Below are 20,590 nucleotides of genomic sequence, written 5' to 3' on the forward strand. Positions count from 1 at the left end.
TTAATACTAAGATAACAACATCAACAAGTGAGAGCTCTCTTTAGATAATGAGAGTTATAAGCTTATGACAATAAATCAATATATGACACTGTGGTATATACTTTTTATTTCATACTTACCCAACAATAACATTTCTTCCATCCAATGTCTCCCTGTTCATTCAAATATTAATTTTTAACTCTGAAAAATGGTCGACTAAAGTGAAACTAACGTAAAACATGTTATATGTTTGTCACTGTAATCCACATATGCAATAAATATATACCTAACTACAGTCAAGTATTGTTTATGTTTCTAACGGCAAAGGTGCATTGATTGAAAAAATCGTTAAACAAACTTTAGAATAAAATTATGGTAAAGATATTTATCTTATTGTTTTAAAATTACTTTCTAAGGCGAATTTCTTTCTCGAAGTTAGTGACACCATTATTAAGGAAAGACAATCATGCAGCAAAAGGTAAAATAAAAGCAAAACAGACCTCAATTTTTTCATTAGTTAGGCGCAGTTTGGTTTTGCGCTAGAGCTCTTGATTTTGGTGCAGGTGAATCTGGTTAGATTCTGCATGATACTACAAAATGGTCTCTTCATTTCATGCTGTGTGTGCGCTTTAAGAGTGGCAGACAATTTCTAAGTGGATGGTAAGGCGTTATTGACTGGTTGCCTTTCTTTTAGTTAAAACTAAAGACGGTAGAAAAATAATCTTAATACCTTTGCCATGATTACAAAATATAAATACGAATTATAACTAGTTTCGTATTATATAAAACTGAAACCTTCATAAGTAATTTTAAAGTTGTTACAAATTACTCTTTTAACTTAAAAAATGAAATTATATTTCAAATCATATATTTTTCGTTTGGGATATCTATTGTTTTTGATCAAGAATAATATTGTTTTTATATTTCACTTTTTTTTTATAAAAGCAATAAGTACGAAATCGTAATAATTACATATGTGAACAAAGTGCTATTTTGTTTATCATATATTAATGGTGGAAATGGTTCAACTATACGACGTTTGTCAGTCCACGTGCTTTTTTCTCTGTTGTAAAATAGTGTTAACGTTTGATTGAGACTTACGTAATACAAAAAAAATATTAGAAGTTAAAGACAACAGTGAAATTGTAAGTAAAAATATTCTGGTAAGTATTAAAGTAAAGTTAAAAAAGAAAGAAAAGAATAATGAATAATGTAATCAAAATTTATGTATTGAACTAAATTATTGATATTAGAAGTTGATGTATACTGTTAGTGCTAATAGTAATAGTAACATTAGTATAAGTATTATAGACTGTAATACAATGCATAATTATTGGATAATCACAGTTTAACTGTTATATATTAATAGTTTGTTCAGTGACATGAACTTGTACTATTCATTGTTAGTTATCTCACTTGTATAGTTGTACATATATTTCAATTCATTTGTTCAATTTTACAAAGGCTGGTTACTTTGCTAGGCGTAGAGTGGAACTAATGAGTAATATGACAAAATTACCAGACCAATGTTAAAAATGTTCCCAATCAGTTTTTGATAAACAAATAACATTTATGAGAAATGAAAGAATAAAATAAGAGAAACTAATAACATTCAAAAGGGTTACATAAGTTGTAATTTAAGTATGGCAAATTCATTCTATGGTCAACCTACAACTGATCATTCATCAGCCTAGAGCGTGATGCTATGGTCTAATGAAGCTTTCTGTCCTTACGTAAGGAATTGCTTCCAACAAAAAATTTCATTTTAAGATCTTTAATGTTGGCCAGCTTGATCTAGCACTATTATTTCAACATATCTACTCTAAGGTTTTATGAAAAACATGAAATTTGTAACAGTTCTGAAAATTCTATGGAGAATGTGTGTTGCACTTCTTAATGTATTTAGGTAAGTTGTAGTGAAGTTTCACTCTAGCGTAAGCTTGTTTAGTTTAAAAACTGACTGGAAATGTTTAAGATTACACAGAAATTAGAACATTAAATGCTAATGTTTAGGATAAAGCCACCTGCCTCTTCTAGTATGTTGATCATCTAATTAACAGTGAACATGAAGGCTGAAGCATACCAGTAGATGACATACTCATCAAGTATTCCCTGTTGAAACAATAATACTGTTTGGTTACTGATATCCAGCATATTTATATTTTATTATCTGCATTAAAATTAAATTTTCATGATAAAATTTAAAACTTGTTTTTAAAAGATGAAATATTCAGTTCAATCTATTACATGTTTTATGTTACATTAATAAAAAAGTAGAAGATGATCCATGATGATGAGAAAACCCACTTGTAGAGAAATTTATGTATAAATGGCTGGTATGGGTGGAGAACATTTTTTTATGTAGAGGCACGAACAATGTTTTGACCTTCTTTGGTCATCATCAGGTTCACAAAGTAGAAGATTGTCTTTTTCAAGAATATAAGTGTGAAATATTTCTTGCTAACTTTATACTTTGTGACCATACAACCGTGTTTGTATTGGATTTAATCATCAAAATGGTTTTACTGATTGAGCAAATCAAAAGTGCAAATATTCATGTTTCTACACAAACTCTAGTATTACTACTAAGTTATCACACTGTGTACAGGTTTACTTTTACACAGACTCCAGTGTTACTACTAAGTTATTACACTGAATGCAGGTTTACTTTCACACAGACCCTTGTGTTACTACTAAGTTATTACACTGAATGCGGGTTTATTCATTCTTTTTTACTGTATTTTTAATTAACTTTACCTGTTTTGATTCCAAGGTAATTGATTTACAGTGTTTGATAATTCAAGTATATTGACTTTCACTTAGTCTTTTGAACTTGTGCTGTTTAAAAATTCCAACATTTTTATGTTGTGTTTCACTGATCAACTTATTACAATCTTTATTTATGTGGGTTATGAACATTGTAACACAGATGGAAATTTGTTCGAGAGGTTCCGCTTACTCTTTTTGAATTTTCCAAGTTTTTACAATACGTTACTTTAATTGAGTTAGAATAAAAAAAATCTAATAAAATAATAAGTAGTAAAGAAAAACTATTTAATGTGAACAGCAAAATTTGATTGGAAAGAAAATTATTATAGTGGTCATCTTTTTAATTTGATGTCATCAAAGTCTGGCATCTGTTCAACAATGTTTGATCATTGTTGATGCATTATTCATGGAAACCAACTGATTATGTATATTATATGACTTAGAAAGATAAGACAATGACCACTTCACTTGCTCGGCAACTGAAGAAACTAGCCGTACCACAAACAACAATCCTTCTTGAGGATAAGGTTAAAGCCTCACTTCTTTTTGACCCAAGGGAAGCGTCTTCCTATGATAGGGATACAATCTTTGCAATTGGTATGTATAGTATTTCATGAAGTATATAAATGTGTTTATGGATTGTTTGCAGCAACTGAACTGTGCATTGTTATTGACTATCACAATTTCTAATTTTCAGTTAACCAGTAATTTATTATTTATATGTTTTATTATGATATACTAACTACCAGAAATACCAATCATCTGAGCAGGTATAAATGCTAGTTCCTATGAAAGGCTATTGGACCTATGGCCTTTTCTGAAATTCTCTGTCACTTCTACAATAATGTATTCATATTTGACATTCAGTAATGTTCAACATCCATGAGGAAAAGGATTTTATTGAAATTTTAGTTTAAAAATGAGCTATCATCACAACATTACATCACAGATTTTTATTGAAGTGTTTCTTTGTAGATGTTGTTATTGATAAAAGTGCTTTGTTTTTATGTTGCAACACTCATGAGATTTTCACTGAAGAAAGACAAATATTTTTAAGTTCACTTTTTATACTGTTTTATATTTGAAAATTTATTGTTTGTTATTCTTATTGGTTTAATTTGAAACATATAATATTTGTGGAAATTTCAATTATTTTAACTATTGCTCAGATATAAAAATACTGCTTAGCTTTAAAAATATTACTTGGTTACAACTGGTGATTACTGGTGTAGTTGTTTCCGAGATCCAAGTCTTGGATGTATATATCACAAGCTACATTATAATAAAATAACCAGACCCTATTTTCATGTGAATTATAATAATTAAATAGTTTTTTATTAGAGCTTAACCAAATATGTACATTTAAGAAACAAGTTGTATTTACTGAGAAAAAACTATAAAATATATTACAGGAATTGCATAGACTTTCAAGATTTTGTTTTTCTATGAGTTATAAAAACTATGAAAGGCTGTTTATATATTTTATTATATATACATGGGCATTAATTTCGAAAGAGATGTTTACTTTTTTTTAATATTATAACCTGATTTTTTTTAGTTTCTTGTGAAGAGATTTGGGTTTTATTATAATTTGGGTTGATTTGACCCATAACTATTTGCCATTACATTATGATAACTCTGATTTTGTTATAATGATTTTACACAACCTTCTAATAATGGATGGAAAAGAGTAAAATGTATGCAAAGAAAATCTGTATCAGTTCCAGGCCTCTATATTTTGTGTGAAGTTTCATCGGGTCATATTGACCCAAAACGTATATCTGAATATTAGGTTCACCAGATTCTTATATAGAATGATTTTTTTTGTTGCAAATTGCTTAAAGATGAGCTATAAGGGTAAAAGGTTCTTGTTTGATAACTCATGACACTAATATAGTTCTGAAACAAGGGTTTCTTTCTCTCTCTTCCTGTGTAGGTCTTACTGGATTGGAAGAGCTTGAGTTAATCGAGCCAGAATTTGCTATATTTGAACAAAGTTTGTTTAACGAGTCAGCCAAGACCTTTGAGCGTGCCGTAAAAACACAGGAAGTTAATTTACAACTGGATAATGCAATAAAAAAATTCCTTGTGCTTGTGTCACCTTATTTTCTTTTACGACCTGCACACAAGGCACTCGAGTGGCTCATTCACAGGTGAGATCTTTTGTTTTCACCTCATGAAAGGTATTTGAGAGTAATTACATGTGGTTAATTTATTCATTTTTTACTTTAGCAACAGTTATTACATGTGGTTAATTTATTCATTTTTTACTTTAGCAACAGTTATTACATGTGGTTAATTTATTCATTTTTTACTTTAGCAACAGTTATTACATGTGGTTAATTTATTCATTTTTTACTTTAGCAACAGTTATTACATGTGGTTAATTTATTCATTTTTACTTTAGCAACAGTTATTACATGTGGTTAATTTATTCATTTCTTACTTTAGCAACAGTTATTACATGTGGTTAATTTATTCATATTCTTACTTTAGCAACAGTTAATTTATTCATTTCTTACTTTAGCAACAGTTATTACATGTGGTTAATTTATTCATTTTTTACTTTAGCAACAGTTATTACATGTGGTTAATTTATTCATTTCTTACTTTAGCAACAGTTATTACATGTGGTTAATTTATTCATTTCTTACTTTAGCAACAGTTATTACATGTGGTTAATTTATTCATTTCTTACTTTAGCAACAGTTATTACATGTGGTTAATTTATTCATTTCTTACTTTAGCAACAGTTATTACATGTGGTTAATTTATTCATTTCTTACTTTAGCAACAGTTATTACATGTGGTTAATTTATTCATTTTTTACTTTAGCAACAGTTATTACATGTGGTTAATTTATTCATTTTTTACTTTAGCAACAGTTATTACATGTGGTTAATTTATTCATTTCTTACTTTAGCAACAGTTATTACATGTGGTTAATTTATTCATTTTTACTTTAGCAACAGTTATTACATGTGGTTAATTTATTCATTTCTTACTTTAGCAACAGTTATTACATGTGGTTAATTTATTCATTTTTTACTTTAGCAACAGTTATTACATGTGGTTAATTTATTCATTTCTTACTTTAGCAACAGTTATTACATGTGGTTAATTTATTCATTTTTTACTTTAGCAACAGTTATTACATGTGGTTAATTTATTCATTTCTTACTTTAGCAACAGTTATTACATGTGGTTAATTTATTCATTTTTTACTTTAGCAACAGTTATTACATGTGGTTAATTTATTCATTTCTTACTTTACTAACAGTTATTACATGTGGTTGTTAAATTGTTGAATTCTTGCTTTACCAATGATAAAGGACTTAATTGAACCATCATAGTTGTATTAGGTTTTAAGTTTAATTGGTGTGAAAATAAGAAATCAACACTACCTAAAGTGTTTGCCAAAACTTCTATCCTATAACTTATGTAAAAAGAATGTAATTTTTCATTAGGTGACTTATTTAACTGTAAAATCAACTAGTAATTAACTAGTATTTATCTTTGATAATTTTCTCTTACTTGTAGTTTGTAATTACATTCCAAGGTTCTGGTTTTGTTTTCAGATTTCACATTCATGTTTACAATGTGGATGATTTAATTGCTTGTATTCTGCCGTACCACGAGACTCGCATCTTTGTACGAGTAATCCAGCTTCTTAACCTGAACGATGCTACCAGTCGTTGGCACTGGTTGAAGCCCTTGCAGGTATAAAGCTACTACATGTTCTATATCTTAGTGTAAGATCATAAAGCCAGTAACAATTAGTTTAAGTAGTAGTTAAATAATAATGTTTACAGAATTACATTTTGTCAGTTGAGAGAAAAGTATGAACCAAAGAAAAAAACAAGATTAAAACTTTAATATGGAAGGGTAACTTTGAGAAGGATAATTTGAGCTGTATATCATCTTTAATATGGAAGGGTAACTTTGAGAAGGATAATTTGAGCTGTATATCAACTTTAATATGAAAGGGTAACTTTGAGAAGGATAATTTGAGCTGTATATCAACTTTAATATGGAAGGGTAACTTTGAGAAGGATAATTTGAGCTGTATATCAACTTTAATATGGAAGGGTAACTTTGAGAAGGATAATTTGAGCTGTATATCAACTTTAATATGGAAGGGTAACTTTGAGAAGGATAATTTGAGCTGTATATCAACTTTAATATAGAAGGGTAACTTTGAGAAGGATAATTTGAGCTGTATATCAACTTTAATATGGAAGGGTAACTTTGAGAAGGATAATTTGAGCTGTATATCAACTTTAGTATAGAAGGGTAACTTTGAGAAGGATAATTTGAGCTGTATATCAACTTTAATATAGAAGGGTAACTGTGAGAAGGATAATTTGAGCTGTATATGATGTTAGTTGCTTTTCTAGCTGTATGGTGTTACTCCAACAATATATGATTTGTTTCTTTTTTTAGAAACCTGGAGTTCCTCTTCCTAAGGTCACTCTACTCAACCATTGTTACAAAGATATCAGTTTTATGAAATTCATATGCAATCTTGTTCCAGAAACTCTTAAGGTAAAAACTGTTTTTTGTTTTGTTTCTTAAACCTTTGGCTCTATTTATAGATATGTAGACCCTTTTTGAAGAACCAAAATTAACACTGTTAAAATAATTTGTGTTCACACAAAGACACTTTTGCACCAGTTTTGGTTCTTCTCAAGACAATTCTGTACTAATTATAGCAAGGAAGTCTTTCTTGTTATTAGTAAAGGATTAATAGAAATCCTCAAATTTTAGGATTTTTTTTATTTTATTTATATGTTTGCTTCATTATTTCTTCATTAGGATCACATTAAAAAAAAAACAATTTTTATCTTCTGGATATTAATTATTGGTTTTGTTTCCCATAGAGCTGAAAACATACTAGAACACATTTTGTTAATTGTGAAAAACAAAGTTCACTGTGTTTCACACTTTCACTAGCCTAAACTGTTTCCAGTTACCATATTTGTGTTAGAATTCTTAAAAAGAAATTTTAGCATTACAGAAGAATAGAAGGTTACAAAACCTTATACATCATATTGTGTAGAATAACCCAAAAGGCTAAACAATTATGAAAATTATTTTTATTTTTTATCAATTTAGTTGTCTTCCCAAACATTATTAGAAAATACTGTTTTAGTTCAAAATATTTTTTGTTTAAATTTCTTTCTTCTAATTTTCTGAGGCATAATTACTTTCTAATAAACCAACACCTCACCATTAGAAATATCCCAGAAATTATCATTCGCATGTGATTTAGTTTTCTCATAAAAACATTCCTTATCTTTCAGTGGCCTAGCAGTAAGTGGGCATGGCTTGGCCAGGTGGTTAGGGTGCTCAGCTCGAAACCTGAGGGTAGCAGGTTCAAATTCTCTTCACACCACAAATTCTCAGTCTTTCAGCCCTGAGGGCGTTATAATGTTACAATCAATCCCACTATTTGTCAGTAAAAGAGTAGCCCAAGAGTTGGTGGTGGGTGGTGATGATTAGCTGCCTTCCCTCTAGTCTTACACTGCAAAATTAGAGATGGCTAGTGCAGATAGTCCTCACCAATCTTTGTGCAAAATTTATGAAAACAATCTTATAAATAGACCACATAGTTTTATTTTAAGTCGTGATATAACAAAGTGAGTTTCAATCCAAGGATTTACCAGTAAAACTTGTGTGCTATTTGAAAATAAAATTGAAACACTAGTCTTGTGTATAAAGATTTTTTTATATCTATAAACATATAAAATGTAATATAACACAACATGAAGTTAAAGCATGAAGAATATGAACATAGATTTATGTTCATCAATACGGGAAGAAGAATTCATGAGTTTTAAACCATTTCATAGGTGTTACTTACACTGGGTTACCTGTACAGGTGAAGGTGTTACTTACACTGGGTTACCTGTACAGGTGTAGGTGTCTGTTGGTAAGACATTTAGAATAATGATAGGTTATCTGTACAGGTGTAGGTGTTACTTACACTGGGTTACCTGTACAGGTGTAGGTGTCTGTTGGTAAGACATTTAGGATAATGATGGGTTACCTGTACAGGTGGAGGTGTCTGTTGGTAAGACATTTAGAATAATGATAGGTTACCTGTACAGGTGGAGGTGTCTGTTGGTAAGACATTTAGAATAATGATGGGTTACCTGTACAGGTGTAGGTGTTACTTACACTGGGTTACCTGTACAGGTGTAGGTGTCTGTTGGTAAGACATTTAGAATAATGATGGGTTACCTGTACAGGTGGAGGTGTCTGTTGGTAAGACATTTAGAATAATGATAGGTTAACTGTACAGGTGGAGGTGTCTGTTGGTAAGACATTTAGAATAATGATGGGTTACCTGTACAGGTGGAGGTGTCTGTTGGTAAGACATTTAGAATAATGATGGGTTACCTGTACAGGTGGAGGTGTCTGTTGGTAAGACATTTAGAATAATGATGGGTTACCTGTACAAGTGTAGGTGTCTGTTGGTAAGACATTTAGAATAATGATGGATTACCTCTACAAGTATAGGTGTGTGTTGGTAAGACATTTAGAATTCTGATGGGTTACTTCTACAAGTGTAGGTGTCTGTTGAGGTAAGACATTTAGAATAATGATGGGTTACCTGTAGAAGTGTAGGTATCTATTGGTAAGATTTTAAACACTGTTGAGGGCTGAATACTAGTGTGTTTGTCTTCACTGTGGTGCATTCTGTTATACCTTTAATGTTACTTTGATTAACAGTATTAGTTAGAATGTTAAATATTCTTAGTTTTGTTATTTTTGTTTGTATTATTATAGTTTAATTTCAAAAATTGTTTGTATTGGTTATTTAGAGTATGTACTTTGGACTGACCTAAATCTCTGCTGAATATTGAGATATTATTGATTTTAAGGCCAGAAGTATGTTTTACAGCAAGGATACACAGCTGATGAAACATTGCATTCTGAACTCTATAAATAAGAACTTTATTAAATATTAAGTTTATTTAAGTCCTGTCCTGTTTTGTAGATTCATCAACTAAAAACGCACCCAGCACACCGGACTGTTACGTCTTTTTACATGTCGTCTGTTTTGGGGGCTCTGGAGTATGCAGATAAAGTGACTGAAGAGATAGTGGCAACATTACTTCCTTTTGTTCTGAAGGGATTGAAGAGTGGTGATAAGGACTACTGTGCTGCCACCTACATGATACTGTGTCAATTGATGCGAAAAACTCACCTAATGTCATCATTAGCGAGAAATTGGTTGTTAAGATTAGCAAGGTGATAAGTTATATTATGTTTGTTTGTGAACTGTTGTTACTAATCAACAGTTGATTGTTTATGAGCAACAAGTTGTATGAGAGTGTGGACAGGTTGTCTTATTTGAGTTAATTTATGAGCAACAAGTTGTATGAGAGTGTGCACAGGTTGTCTTATTTGAGTTAATTTATGAGCAACAAGTTGTATGAGAGTGTGGACAGGTTGTCTTATTTGAGTTAATTTATGAGCAACAAGTTGTATGAGAGTGTGCACAGGTTGTCTTATTTGAGTTAATTTATGAGCAACAAGTTGTATGAGAGTGTGCACAGGTTGTCTTATTTGAGTTAATTTATGAGCAACAAGTTGTATGAGAGTGTGCACAGGTTGTCTTATTTGAGTTAATTTATGAGCAACAAGTTGTATGAGAGTGTGGACAGGTTGTCTTATTTGAGTTAATTTATGAGCAACAAGTTGTATGAGAGTGTGCACAGGTTGTCTTATTTGAGTTAATTTATGAGCAACAAGTTGTATGAGAGTGTGGACAGGTTGTCTTATTTGAGATACTTATCTTTACCTCTAAACCTAAGCTTTTGTTTATTGTATATTTGTTGTCATGGCAGCTTAGTTGGTGAGCGTAATTTGCTGTAATCTTCATTATATTGTTGTACTGTTATAATAGTGACTTATAACTTTGGTAGATAATACACTGTCCATTGACTCTTGAAATTTAAAATTTTGAACTATTGTGGCTAACGTGCTGTTGTAAACCTTTTAAAATAATTACTTTAGCAAACAAAGAATCAGTCAGCGTGTTTACTCTTTTTGGTGGTGAACAAAACAGTAATATTAAGAAAGCTCTGTGCACGAGACACTTTAGCAGCTGTAAAAACTACAATTTTTTGTGTCCTTCAATTAAGAACACGAGTTGTTTACTGGTTGTCTCAGAACAGCATGCTGGTGGTTTAAGTTTTCACTAACATTGTAATGGATATCAGTTTAATAAACCAGATGTTTATAGTTTTAGTTTGTATGATATAATTACAAGGTACTATATACTGTACCCTAATAATATTGTTATGCCTAATTTAAGTTTGAAATTAATATTTAAATTTTTTTTTAATAATTTCAGCATCTGCAGCCTGAATTGACAATGCAAGGTTTTGTTTGTTTGCTAGTTATCTTTCAATACCAGAATCTACGCCGTTTTCCTCGTCTGTAAGTACTCTATGTTACTTGTGATCAAAACAATTTACATAGGACGAAACTTAAGATAAATGCTAAGTTTACTTGGCTGAGAAGACACGTCAGAATTACTAAAATAAAAATTTAAAATTAAAAGTTGTCTTTTGTTGAAAATAATTGTCTGTTGATTGGGGAAAAGCTAAATTTTGTAACACAAATTAAATATATATAATTTTAATGAGATTAAATAATTATATTTAAGTGGAGTTAAGTAAGAAAAGAAAATTATGAGGAAGGACTGCATTAAAAACAGCAAATCCCAACTTCTCATTAATTATATTATAACCATAAATTTGTAAGCCATAAACAAAACACATTAAAATTATACAAAGTACGCTGCATCTTTTAAGAAGATTCTAGGGTACAAGCTACAACGTGGGATTATAAAATGTATCCTAGGTTTTGGAGGTGACTGAAGAAGCAGGACCCACACTGCAGTGGGAATACACTGTCTGTCAGTCTAAACCTCCAGTTTGATAGTCTCACATAAGAAGAATATAAATTAGGAGAGCAAGATGTGGGAGTCAAGCCCACAATGTCCCACATCTATATCACCCTTCACTGCCTGCAGATAATTGTGGGAAGGTGACTGCTCTCTCTAGTTAAAATAAGAATAAGAAAAAGATGACATCTGGTGATAAGTAAAATGAAACTTAACTCTTGAAGTTATCGGGAGCAGGAATCCAATGAGTGTGCAGAGTTGAGTCTCATATCAATAACTTGATGACTGTTAACTTGTTCTTCATCTGTGTTTTTTCTGCTAGATGGGATATACCCAACATTTTTGGTTGCTATCACCATGTACTATTTCTATTATGACTAAGGTAATGACTGAAATACTTTGCAAGGGAATTTTGAAATAATTTTAAGGCTCAATTTATATTAAATACTTTATTGTTTTATAGTGCTGATTTTAATTGGCTTTTTACAACTAATGTAATTAATATAGTAACTGTTCTGAAACACATTTCTTTACCCTTTACAGACACACAATATTATTACATGATTATATTAAGTTACATATCTGTTACTAATGGTTTGTGTATTAAACTTAAAATCCTTATAACATTCAATTAAGTAACTTTGTTTTTAAGACCTGATGGTTAGGGTGCTCCACTCACAATCTGTGAATTACAGGTTCAAATCCTCTTAACTGAAATGTTTACCCCCTCAGCTGTGAGAGGCAGTCAGTCCCACTGTTTGTTGGTAAAAGAGTAGCCCAAGTGTTGGTGACATTAACTAGCTGTCTTCTAGTTTAGATAGTCCTTGTTTAGCTTTGTGCAGAACTTACAATGCAGGCATGTAGATCAAAGATTTGGTTCAATTTTTAATAAAGTTTAGTTTTAAAGACTTTTACAGATTACTATTATTTACTAAGAAGTCTGGACTGCAGATCACAACCATGTTCTGTCCTTAATAAACAGCCAAGTTAAAACTAAAAGTATTCGTATTTGAGTTAAAGCATCTGTGTTTCACTTGTATGGGTAAACTTCTAATATAATGGTGATAGTAAAAAGTATCAGAGGATTCATTGTTTGAATAACTATAAACTGTTTAAGCATTCATAATTTTGATGACATTCCATATTGATTCACAACATTAATGTTCCTGTGGAAGTCAGGTAACTACAATTAATGACTTCTTTCCAACATTTTTATGAAGAACTCATTCCCAAACTAATCTGCTGAATTTCTTAAGTGTGAAATAATACTATTAGTTTCATTAGTATGACTAGTTTACAGTATGTACTTCCAAGTGTCAAGTGCACGGATGAAGGAAAACCAATCATTTTTGACTAACATCACCTGGTTCACTTTTAGAGGATTTCTGGCCTTGTGTTCAAAGGATGTAATTGGGAGCTTGGAGCACTTGTGTCACGAATATCATCTTGGACCTATTCTTCGACCATTTTTCCAAAAGTTGGTCCCTGCATCTTTGTCAGAAACTGCAAAAAGTGTGAAAAAACGCCGTTTACTCTCTTCTCTCATAAAAACTGTAGATCTGGAGGGTAAAGAAGCGTCTTTCCTGGTGAGGTAAGGACAACTGTTATACTTTTTCTTGGCTAGTTAAACTTTTGTTTGACAGTTTTGGAATATGTAATGTCTACATCTGTAGGGTTACTATAACTGTCTTCAGTTACTGGAAGTATGTTCTAGAATATTCATATTTGCTTAGCTGTAATTAAATTTGCACAAAAAGAACATTCATCTGCATTGTTTCTAATTAAATAAAGACGTTTTTGTTAGTAAAGATATAATGTTTTCTCATAATTACAGTAATTTTAGTGCAGTGCATTGTAACCTCAAATCCATGAGCATACTTGGTAATAACACCATCCAGTCACAGCCTAAAGTGGTATGATATACAACAAATATTGTGTACTAGTTTGAATCATGAGATATTGTTAATATAATATTTACTGTTCCTCTCAGGTTAATACTGCAATATTTTATGAAGATGTATACAAAAGATGTTGGTAGAGCACAAAAACAAAAGCATTTAATAAAGGTAAATCTACAGAAACCGTCTCGATCTCAGAAATGGCAGAACCCTTTAATCAAGAAAGCTGGATTGTTGTTACAACGTTTAGAGAGGAGGTTTGTACTGTACTATTTTTTGTAGGCTAAATACTGTTTGTCTGACAGTTTGTGGAAAGTGAATGATCGACATTACAAAAATTACATTTACCATCACATCTATTGTCAGATGATTTTGTAATGTAGTGTTTACCATCATGTCTCTTGTCAGATGATTTTGTAATGTAGTGTTACCATCACATCTATTGTCAGATGATTTTGTAATGTAGTGTTTACCATCACATCTATTATCAGATGATTTTGTAATGTAGTGTTTACCATCACATCTATTATCAGATGATTTTGTTGTATAGTGTTTACCATCACATCTATTGTCAGATGATTTTGTAATGTAGTGTTTACCATCACATCTATTATCAGATGATTTTGTAATGTAGTGTTTACCATCACATCTATTGTTAGATGATTTTGTAATGTAGTGTTTACCATCACATCTATTATCAGATGATTTTGTAATGTAGTGTTTACCATCACATCTATTGTTAGATGATTTGTAATGTAGTGTTTACCATCACATCTGTTGTTAGATGATTTTGTTGTTAATGTAGTGTTTACCATCACATCTGTTGTTAGATGATTTTGTAATGTAGTGTTTACCATCACATCTATTATCAGATGATTTTGTAATGTAGTGTTTACCATCACATCTCTTGTTAGATGATTTTGTAATGTAGTGTTTACCATCACATCTATTGTTAGATGATTTTGTTGTATAGTGTTTACCATCACATCTATTGTCAGATGATTTTGTTGTATAGTGTTTACCATCACATCTATTGTCAGATGATTTTGTAATGTAGTGTTTACCATGACATCTATTATCAGATGATTTTGTTGTATAGTGTTTACCATCACATCTATTGTCAGATGATTTTGTAATGTAGTGTTTACCATGACATCTATTGTCAGATGATTTTGTTGTATAGTGTTTACCATCACATCTATTATCAGATGATTTTGTAATGTAGTGTTTACCATCACATCTATTGTCAGATGATTTTGTTGTATAGTGTTTACCATCACATCTATTGTCAGATGATTTTGTAATGTAGTGTTTACCATCACATCTATTGTCAGATGATTTTGTTGTATAGTGTTTACCATCACATCTCTTGTTAGATGATTTTGTTGTATAGTGTTTACCATCACATCTCTTGTTAGATTTTGTTGTATAGTGTTTACCATCACATCTCTTGTTAGATTTTGTTGTATAGTGTTTACCATCACATCTCTTGTTAGATTTTGTTGTATAGTGTTTACCATCACATCTCTTGTTAGATTTTGTTGTATAGTGTTTACCATCACATCTCTTGTTAGATTTTGTTGTATAGTGTTTACCATCACATCTATTATCAGATGATTTTGTAATGTAGTGTTTACCATCACATCTATTGTCAGATGATTTTGTAATGTAGTGTTTACCATCACATCTATTGTCAGATGATTTTGTAATGTAGTGTTTACCATCACATCTATTGTCAGATGATTTTGTAATGTAGTGTTTACCATCACATCTATTGTCAGATGATTTTGTAATGTAGTGTTTACCATCACATCTATTGTCAGATGATTTTGTAATGTAGTGTTTACCATCACATCTATTGTCAGATGATTTTGTAATGTAGTGTTTACCATCACATCTATTGTCAGATGATTTTGTAATGTAGTGTTTACCATCACATCTATTGTCAGATGATTTTGTAATGTAGTGTTTACCATCACATCTATTGTCAGATGATTTTGTAATGTAGTGTTTACCATCACATCTATTGTCAGATGATTTTGTTGTATAGTGTTTACCATCACATCTATTATCAGATGATTTTGTAATGTAGTGTTTACCATCACATCTATTGTCAGATGATTTTGTTGTATAGTGTTTACCATCACATCTATTGTCAGATGATTTTGTAATGTAGTGTTTACCATCACATCTATTGTCAGATGATTTTGTAATGTAGTGTTTACCATCACATCTATTGTCAGATGATTTTGTAATGTAGTGTTTACCATCACATCTATTGTCAGATGATTTTGTAATGTAGTGTTTACCATCACATCTATTGTCAGATGATTTTGTAATGTAGTGTTTACCATCACATCTATTGTTAGATTTTGTTGTATAGTGTTTACCATCACATCTATTGTCAGATGATTTTGTAATGTAGTGTTTACCATCACATCTATTGTCAGATGATTTTGTAATGTAGTGTTTACCATCACATCTATTGTCAGATGATTTTGTAATGTAGTGTTTACCATCACATCTCTTGTCAGATGATTTTGTAATGTAGTGTTTACCATCACATCTATTGTCAAATGATTTTGTAATGTAGTGTTTACCATCATGTTTCTTGTCAGATGATTTTGTAATGTAGTGTTTACCATCACATCTCTTGTTAGATGATTTTGTAATGTAGTGTTTACCATCACATCTATTGTCAGATGATTTGTAATGTAGTGTTTACCATAACATCTATTGTCAGATGATTTTGTAATGTAGTGTTTACCATCACATCTATTGTCAGATGATTTTGTAATGTAGTGTTTACCATCAGATCTATTGTCAGATGATTTTGTAATGTAGTGTTTACCATCACATCTATTGTCAGATGATTTTGTAATGTAGTGTTTACCATCACATCTATTGTCAGATGATTTTGTAATGTAGTGTTACCATCACATCTCTTGTCAGATGATTTTGTAATGTAGTGTTTACCATCACATCTATTGTCAGATGATTTGTAATGTAGTGTTTACCATGACATCTATTGTCAGATGATTTTGTAATGTAGTGTTTACCATGACATCTATTGTCAGATGATTTTGTAATGTAGTGTTTACCATCACATCTATTGTCAGATGATTTGTAATGTAGTGTTTACCATCACGTCTCTTGTTAGATGATTTTGTTGTATAGTGTTTACCATCACATCTCTTGTCAGATGATTTTGTAATCTAGTGTTTTCTACTATTTTTCTTGCCTGTCATATGTTTTCTTACCGATATTGTGTGTGGTTTTCCAAAAGCTAATCACATCAGGTGAATATCTTCACACAACTACAGAATATTCTCACAATCAGTAGATTACATGACTGTCATGTCTAGATCACCATCATATCACTGGTGGGACAACAGTGAGTTGATGGACTTTCAGTGCTAAAATTTGAAATTGATTATCTGTAATGGACACAGCAGGTAGCCCCAGTGCTGCTTAGCTCAAAACATTTCTTCAATCCAATTTTCTATAAAGCAAATTTATAAATAAGTAAAAAAAAATAATAAAAGAGATTGCATGTGACTTTTGGAACACCCTGTATAGTGAGTACTTCTGTTTCTCTTTATTTTTTAGATATCAATTATTCTGTTGTTGGGGGAATATTTTTAAGTGTTTTTGAGCTACTTATGAATACCCTTTAAAATTTTATTTTGTCAGTATGGGGTGTGTCTCAGTATAGGAGATTGCTTTATCAGCATGCATGCTCAGAATGAAATGTGTTATTACATATCTTAGTCTATAGATTACTTTTCTGAATCAAAAAAAAGTTTTCTATTATTTGTTCCAGGTATCCTGTTTGTTTTGACCAGGCTGTTGGAAAATTTATTCAAGATGTCCCAACAAAAAAACGAGTTGTCGTTCAAAAATTACTGAATAATTTTTCTGGATCCAAACATAAGCTGCTTCCTGGTGGAAGTGCAAATCTGTATTTAGGCTTAAACCATCCTAATGATAATATCAGGATGTTAGCAGTAGAAACACTTGCATGTGAAGTTTCAGAGAGAAATAAAAAGAAATCTGTAAGTTACCAGCAATTAATAGAGTTCTAAAACTTTAAATATAGTAAATTTCAAACCAAAGAAGTCCTTAAGATATCAGGAACTGATGTTTTAAAAGTTTGGTTGGCATGGATTATATCTCGGAGAATTCCAGGTTTCTGTTTACGTGTAAAAACTGAGTGTCGTTAAGTTACGTAACATTTTTTGTTGTTTGTTTTGAAAGTGTTTATAGAAATAAACAGGAGAAAAAGTCCTAAATTTTGTAGATAGAAACTATCACAATTAGTTTTAATATCAGACCAACATGAGATGGAAAAATTAGCTTAGTTTTCACCTTTTGTATTAAGTCTAGTGAGATGGGATTGACTAGCTGCCTTCCATCATGTCTGTCACTACTAAACTAGGGACCACTAGCATAAATAAACCTTAAGTAGTTTTGTGCTAAATTCTACAAATGGCTATTTGTTCTGGAACTTTTAGGGCTTGTTTAGTTATTTGAAAAGAAGGATGACTACATTTGAGTACATGCACAATTCTTGATATCCAACACTAGAAAAGTGTTGTTTAATTTAAACAAAATTAAATAATGTAGGTCTGTCAAAATTAGTGGTGCATACTGGAGGGGTTCAAACAGTTTGATAAAAGTTAAGGAAAGAACATAACAAGCGGTTTTATAATTTAATGAATACTCTAATATCAAAAAGTTACATATATTAACCTTAAAAAATCACAAAGGCAAAATGTTGGTTTAAATAAAAATATGTTCTTTTATAGTTATCTGGAGTGTCTTTGGTTTTTCTTAAATTTTATCCAAGTGAATAATGTTAGGCCTAAAGATATAGTTGTGTAAAATGAATTAATTGCTTTGTAGAATTGAATTATGTTTTTAGTTGACCTACACTTTTAGATGTTTTATTGAAATTGGAGTTTTATTAGCATGATGTAGTTTTATATTAAAACTGTGGTGACCACTAAATAAAGAGTACTAGTAGTGGTTATATATGTATAGGTGAATACCTGAGGCCTAATAAACCATTGGACTTGCCAGATGTGTTTTCTCTATAAAGCTTCTCAAGGCTTAAGGAATATTTTATAAGGAGTGGCCGTCTACTAGACGTGACTTTGAAACACAAAATGACTGTACATCATACTGGTGTAACTAAGCATTGCAAGTTAAGACTGTATCCATGACACACAACACCTCTTTTTCCTGAAATTGGACCAACCTCAACTTCAAGTTTATATATAAAAATAACATAACACTAAATAGTTGTGTTAAGTAAAGATGATAACTACTTAGTTATTAAAATACATAACAAAATGTGTTGACTGAAAAGAATGTTCTTCCAGATTTACATTCTTTGGTTTTAATTAGGATCTGGATGTTGAGTTTATTAGTGAGAACCTACAGTCAAGATTAGCAGATGAAAGTCCTATAGTTGTAGCAAAGGTGTTAAAGTATAGAAAGGTAAGAATTTTTTTAAGATTATTAAATATTAACTAGTTTTTTAACATTACCTTTTTACAAAGTGATGTTTCTATTATTATAAGAGCTACATCTTGCAGAAACTAAAAGTTGTATAGGTTATGTGTCATACAAAATTATATACAACCACCATAAGAATTTTATGTATCTTTTATTAAACATTCACTGACTAGTTAATGCATTACATGAAGACAATCTGAATTATTTGTTGTATGTTTTTTACATGGTAAGTAAACTGTAGCTGTGGAGGTCTCAGACTAAACAGCCTCAATATTTATTTTATACCATAACATGTAGTAGTAAGTAAGAAGGCCAAAAATTTGTTTTAATTTTAATATCGAATACCTTTTAGGATTAATTACAGTACTTACTTTTGTGTGTGTGTAACTTCTGTATTATTTAAGAACTGTAACCAACAAGTAGTGTATGAAAAGTTTAGAATAAAGTGTGTTGAAGAAGCTGGTAAGTGGAGTTAGGGATAAATTGTAGGTTAGGATTAAAGTTATAGGTTGTTAGTTATGACTCAGGCTAAAATAATAAAAGGATGATACAACTCTACATGTAAAAAAGTTAACAAATACTCTCAGCTAAGTAAAACACAAGGGAAAATGAAAAACCAGGTTTTGTTTCAGTGACATTCTAAGCCTAATTTGTTGTCTTATGGCTTCTTTTGGTGGTTTTATGATTGTTTATTATAGTGTTATTTAAAAGAAACAAAAATAAAACCTGAAGAAAACATTAAGAAATAAATTTAGAAATGAGTAAATATTAGTTATTTTTGTTGCTTGTAGTTTGTAATTAATCAGATAAGATTAGATTTAATTTACTATAATTGAACCATAACCTAATATTTGTAATAAAAATCTTTTAAACTCTTGACGTTTTTTCTTATGACCTGTATTTTTTCCCTTTGTATTTCAAATCAGAGGTGTGCAAAACTATAGCTTTGAGCTGTAAGTTTTTAGATTACCTTAAAATTTGAGATTCAGTCACCTTGTTGGACACTGCACAGAGAGCTGTTTTTCAGCTTTATGTTAAATCAAGCAAATATTAATTAATGTCAGCAACTGAATAAGTAATCAGACCTCTACATCACTTTGCTGTTTGTATCTGACATGAAATAAATGTTACTTTAAGAGACACAATATAGTTTATTAACGAATAGAAGGTAAGCCTAATGTAGCCATTATGCTTTGTTATGACTTTAGGCTTAGTGCAGCTTGACACCCATTGTTCAAACTTCAAGCTTAGAATTTGATGTCATTTGTCACAACTTCTATGTCACACTAGCTGGTGTTTTTATATATTTACAGGGTGGCTTGTAAGTCCCTACCCATCCATATATCTTATGTATCCAGTTAATTATTGACTCTTCCACACCAGCACAACTCTCTACGTATAACTGGTCTTCCTGAACGAGGTGCATCCTTAATATTGCCAGTTTCAAACAGTTTGCTCTCAAAAAAAAAAAAAAATTATAATACATGCGTAATTGAATATAACA

At 30.7% G+C, this 20,590-nt stretch overlaps 2 protein-coding genes across 3 annotated transcripts in view; both read left to right on the forward strand.

The window, feature by feature from the left end:
• The first annotated feature begins 988 nt into the window (after positions 1-988).
• Positions 989-6,474, forward strand: LOC143254025 (HEAT repeat-containing protein 1-like). Its single transcript, XM_076508742.1, has 4 exons — positions 989-1,124; positions 3,192-3,345; positions 4,685-4,901; positions 6,327-6,474. The coding sequence occupies exons 2-4, from the start codon at positions 3,204-3,206 to the stop codon at positions 6,472-6,474; spliced, it is 507 nt and encodes a 168-aa protein (XP_076364857.1). The 5' UTR covers positions 989-1,124; positions 3,192-3,203.
• Positions 6,475-9,891: 3,417 nt separating this feature from the next.
• Positions 9,892-20,590, forward strand: part of LOC143254022 (HEAT repeat-containing protein 1-like) — a 61,584-nt gene continuing 50,885 nt past the window's right edge. For both annotated transcript variants that reach the window (XM_076508737.1, XM_076508738.1), the window contains exons 1-6: positions 9,892-10,005; positions 11,114-11,199; positions 13,047-13,259; positions 13,659-13,823; positions 17,390-17,621; positions 18,976-19,068. In XM_076508737.1, the coding sequence (XP_076364852.1) occupies positions 11,135-11,199; positions 13,047-13,259; positions 13,659-13,823; positions 17,390-17,621; positions 18,976-19,068 (768 nt within the window). In that variant the 5' untranslated portion in view covers positions 9,892-10,005; positions 11,114-11,134. The remainder of the gene's footprint in view (positions 10,006-11,113; positions 11,200-13,046; positions 13,260-13,658; positions 13,824-17,389; positions 17,622-18,975; positions 19,069-20,590) is intronic.

This window comes from Tachypleus tridentatus, chromosome 6 (assembly GCF_004210375.1).
Source record: "Tachypleus tridentatus isolate NWPU-2018 chromosome 6, ASM421037v1, whole genome shotgun sequence".
NCBI lineage: Eukaryota > Metazoa > Arthropoda > Merostomata > Xiphosura > Limulidae > Tachypleus > Tachypleus tridentatus.

Excerpts from the sequence above, each read along its gene's own strand:
- LOC143254025 (XM_076508742.1), top strand. The coding sequence starts at position 3,204 with ATGACCACTTCACTTGCTCGGCAACTGAAGAAACTAGCCGTACCACAA. Across the intron at positions 3,346-4,684 it reads GGATACAATCTTTGCAATTG|GTCTTACTGGATTGGAAGAG; the intron begins GTATGTATAGTA and ends CTTCCTGTGTAG. Across the intron at positions 4,902-6,326 it reads CTCGAGTGGCTCATTCACAG|ATTTCACATTCATGTTTACA; the intron begins GTGAGATCTTTT and ends TTTTGTTTTCAG.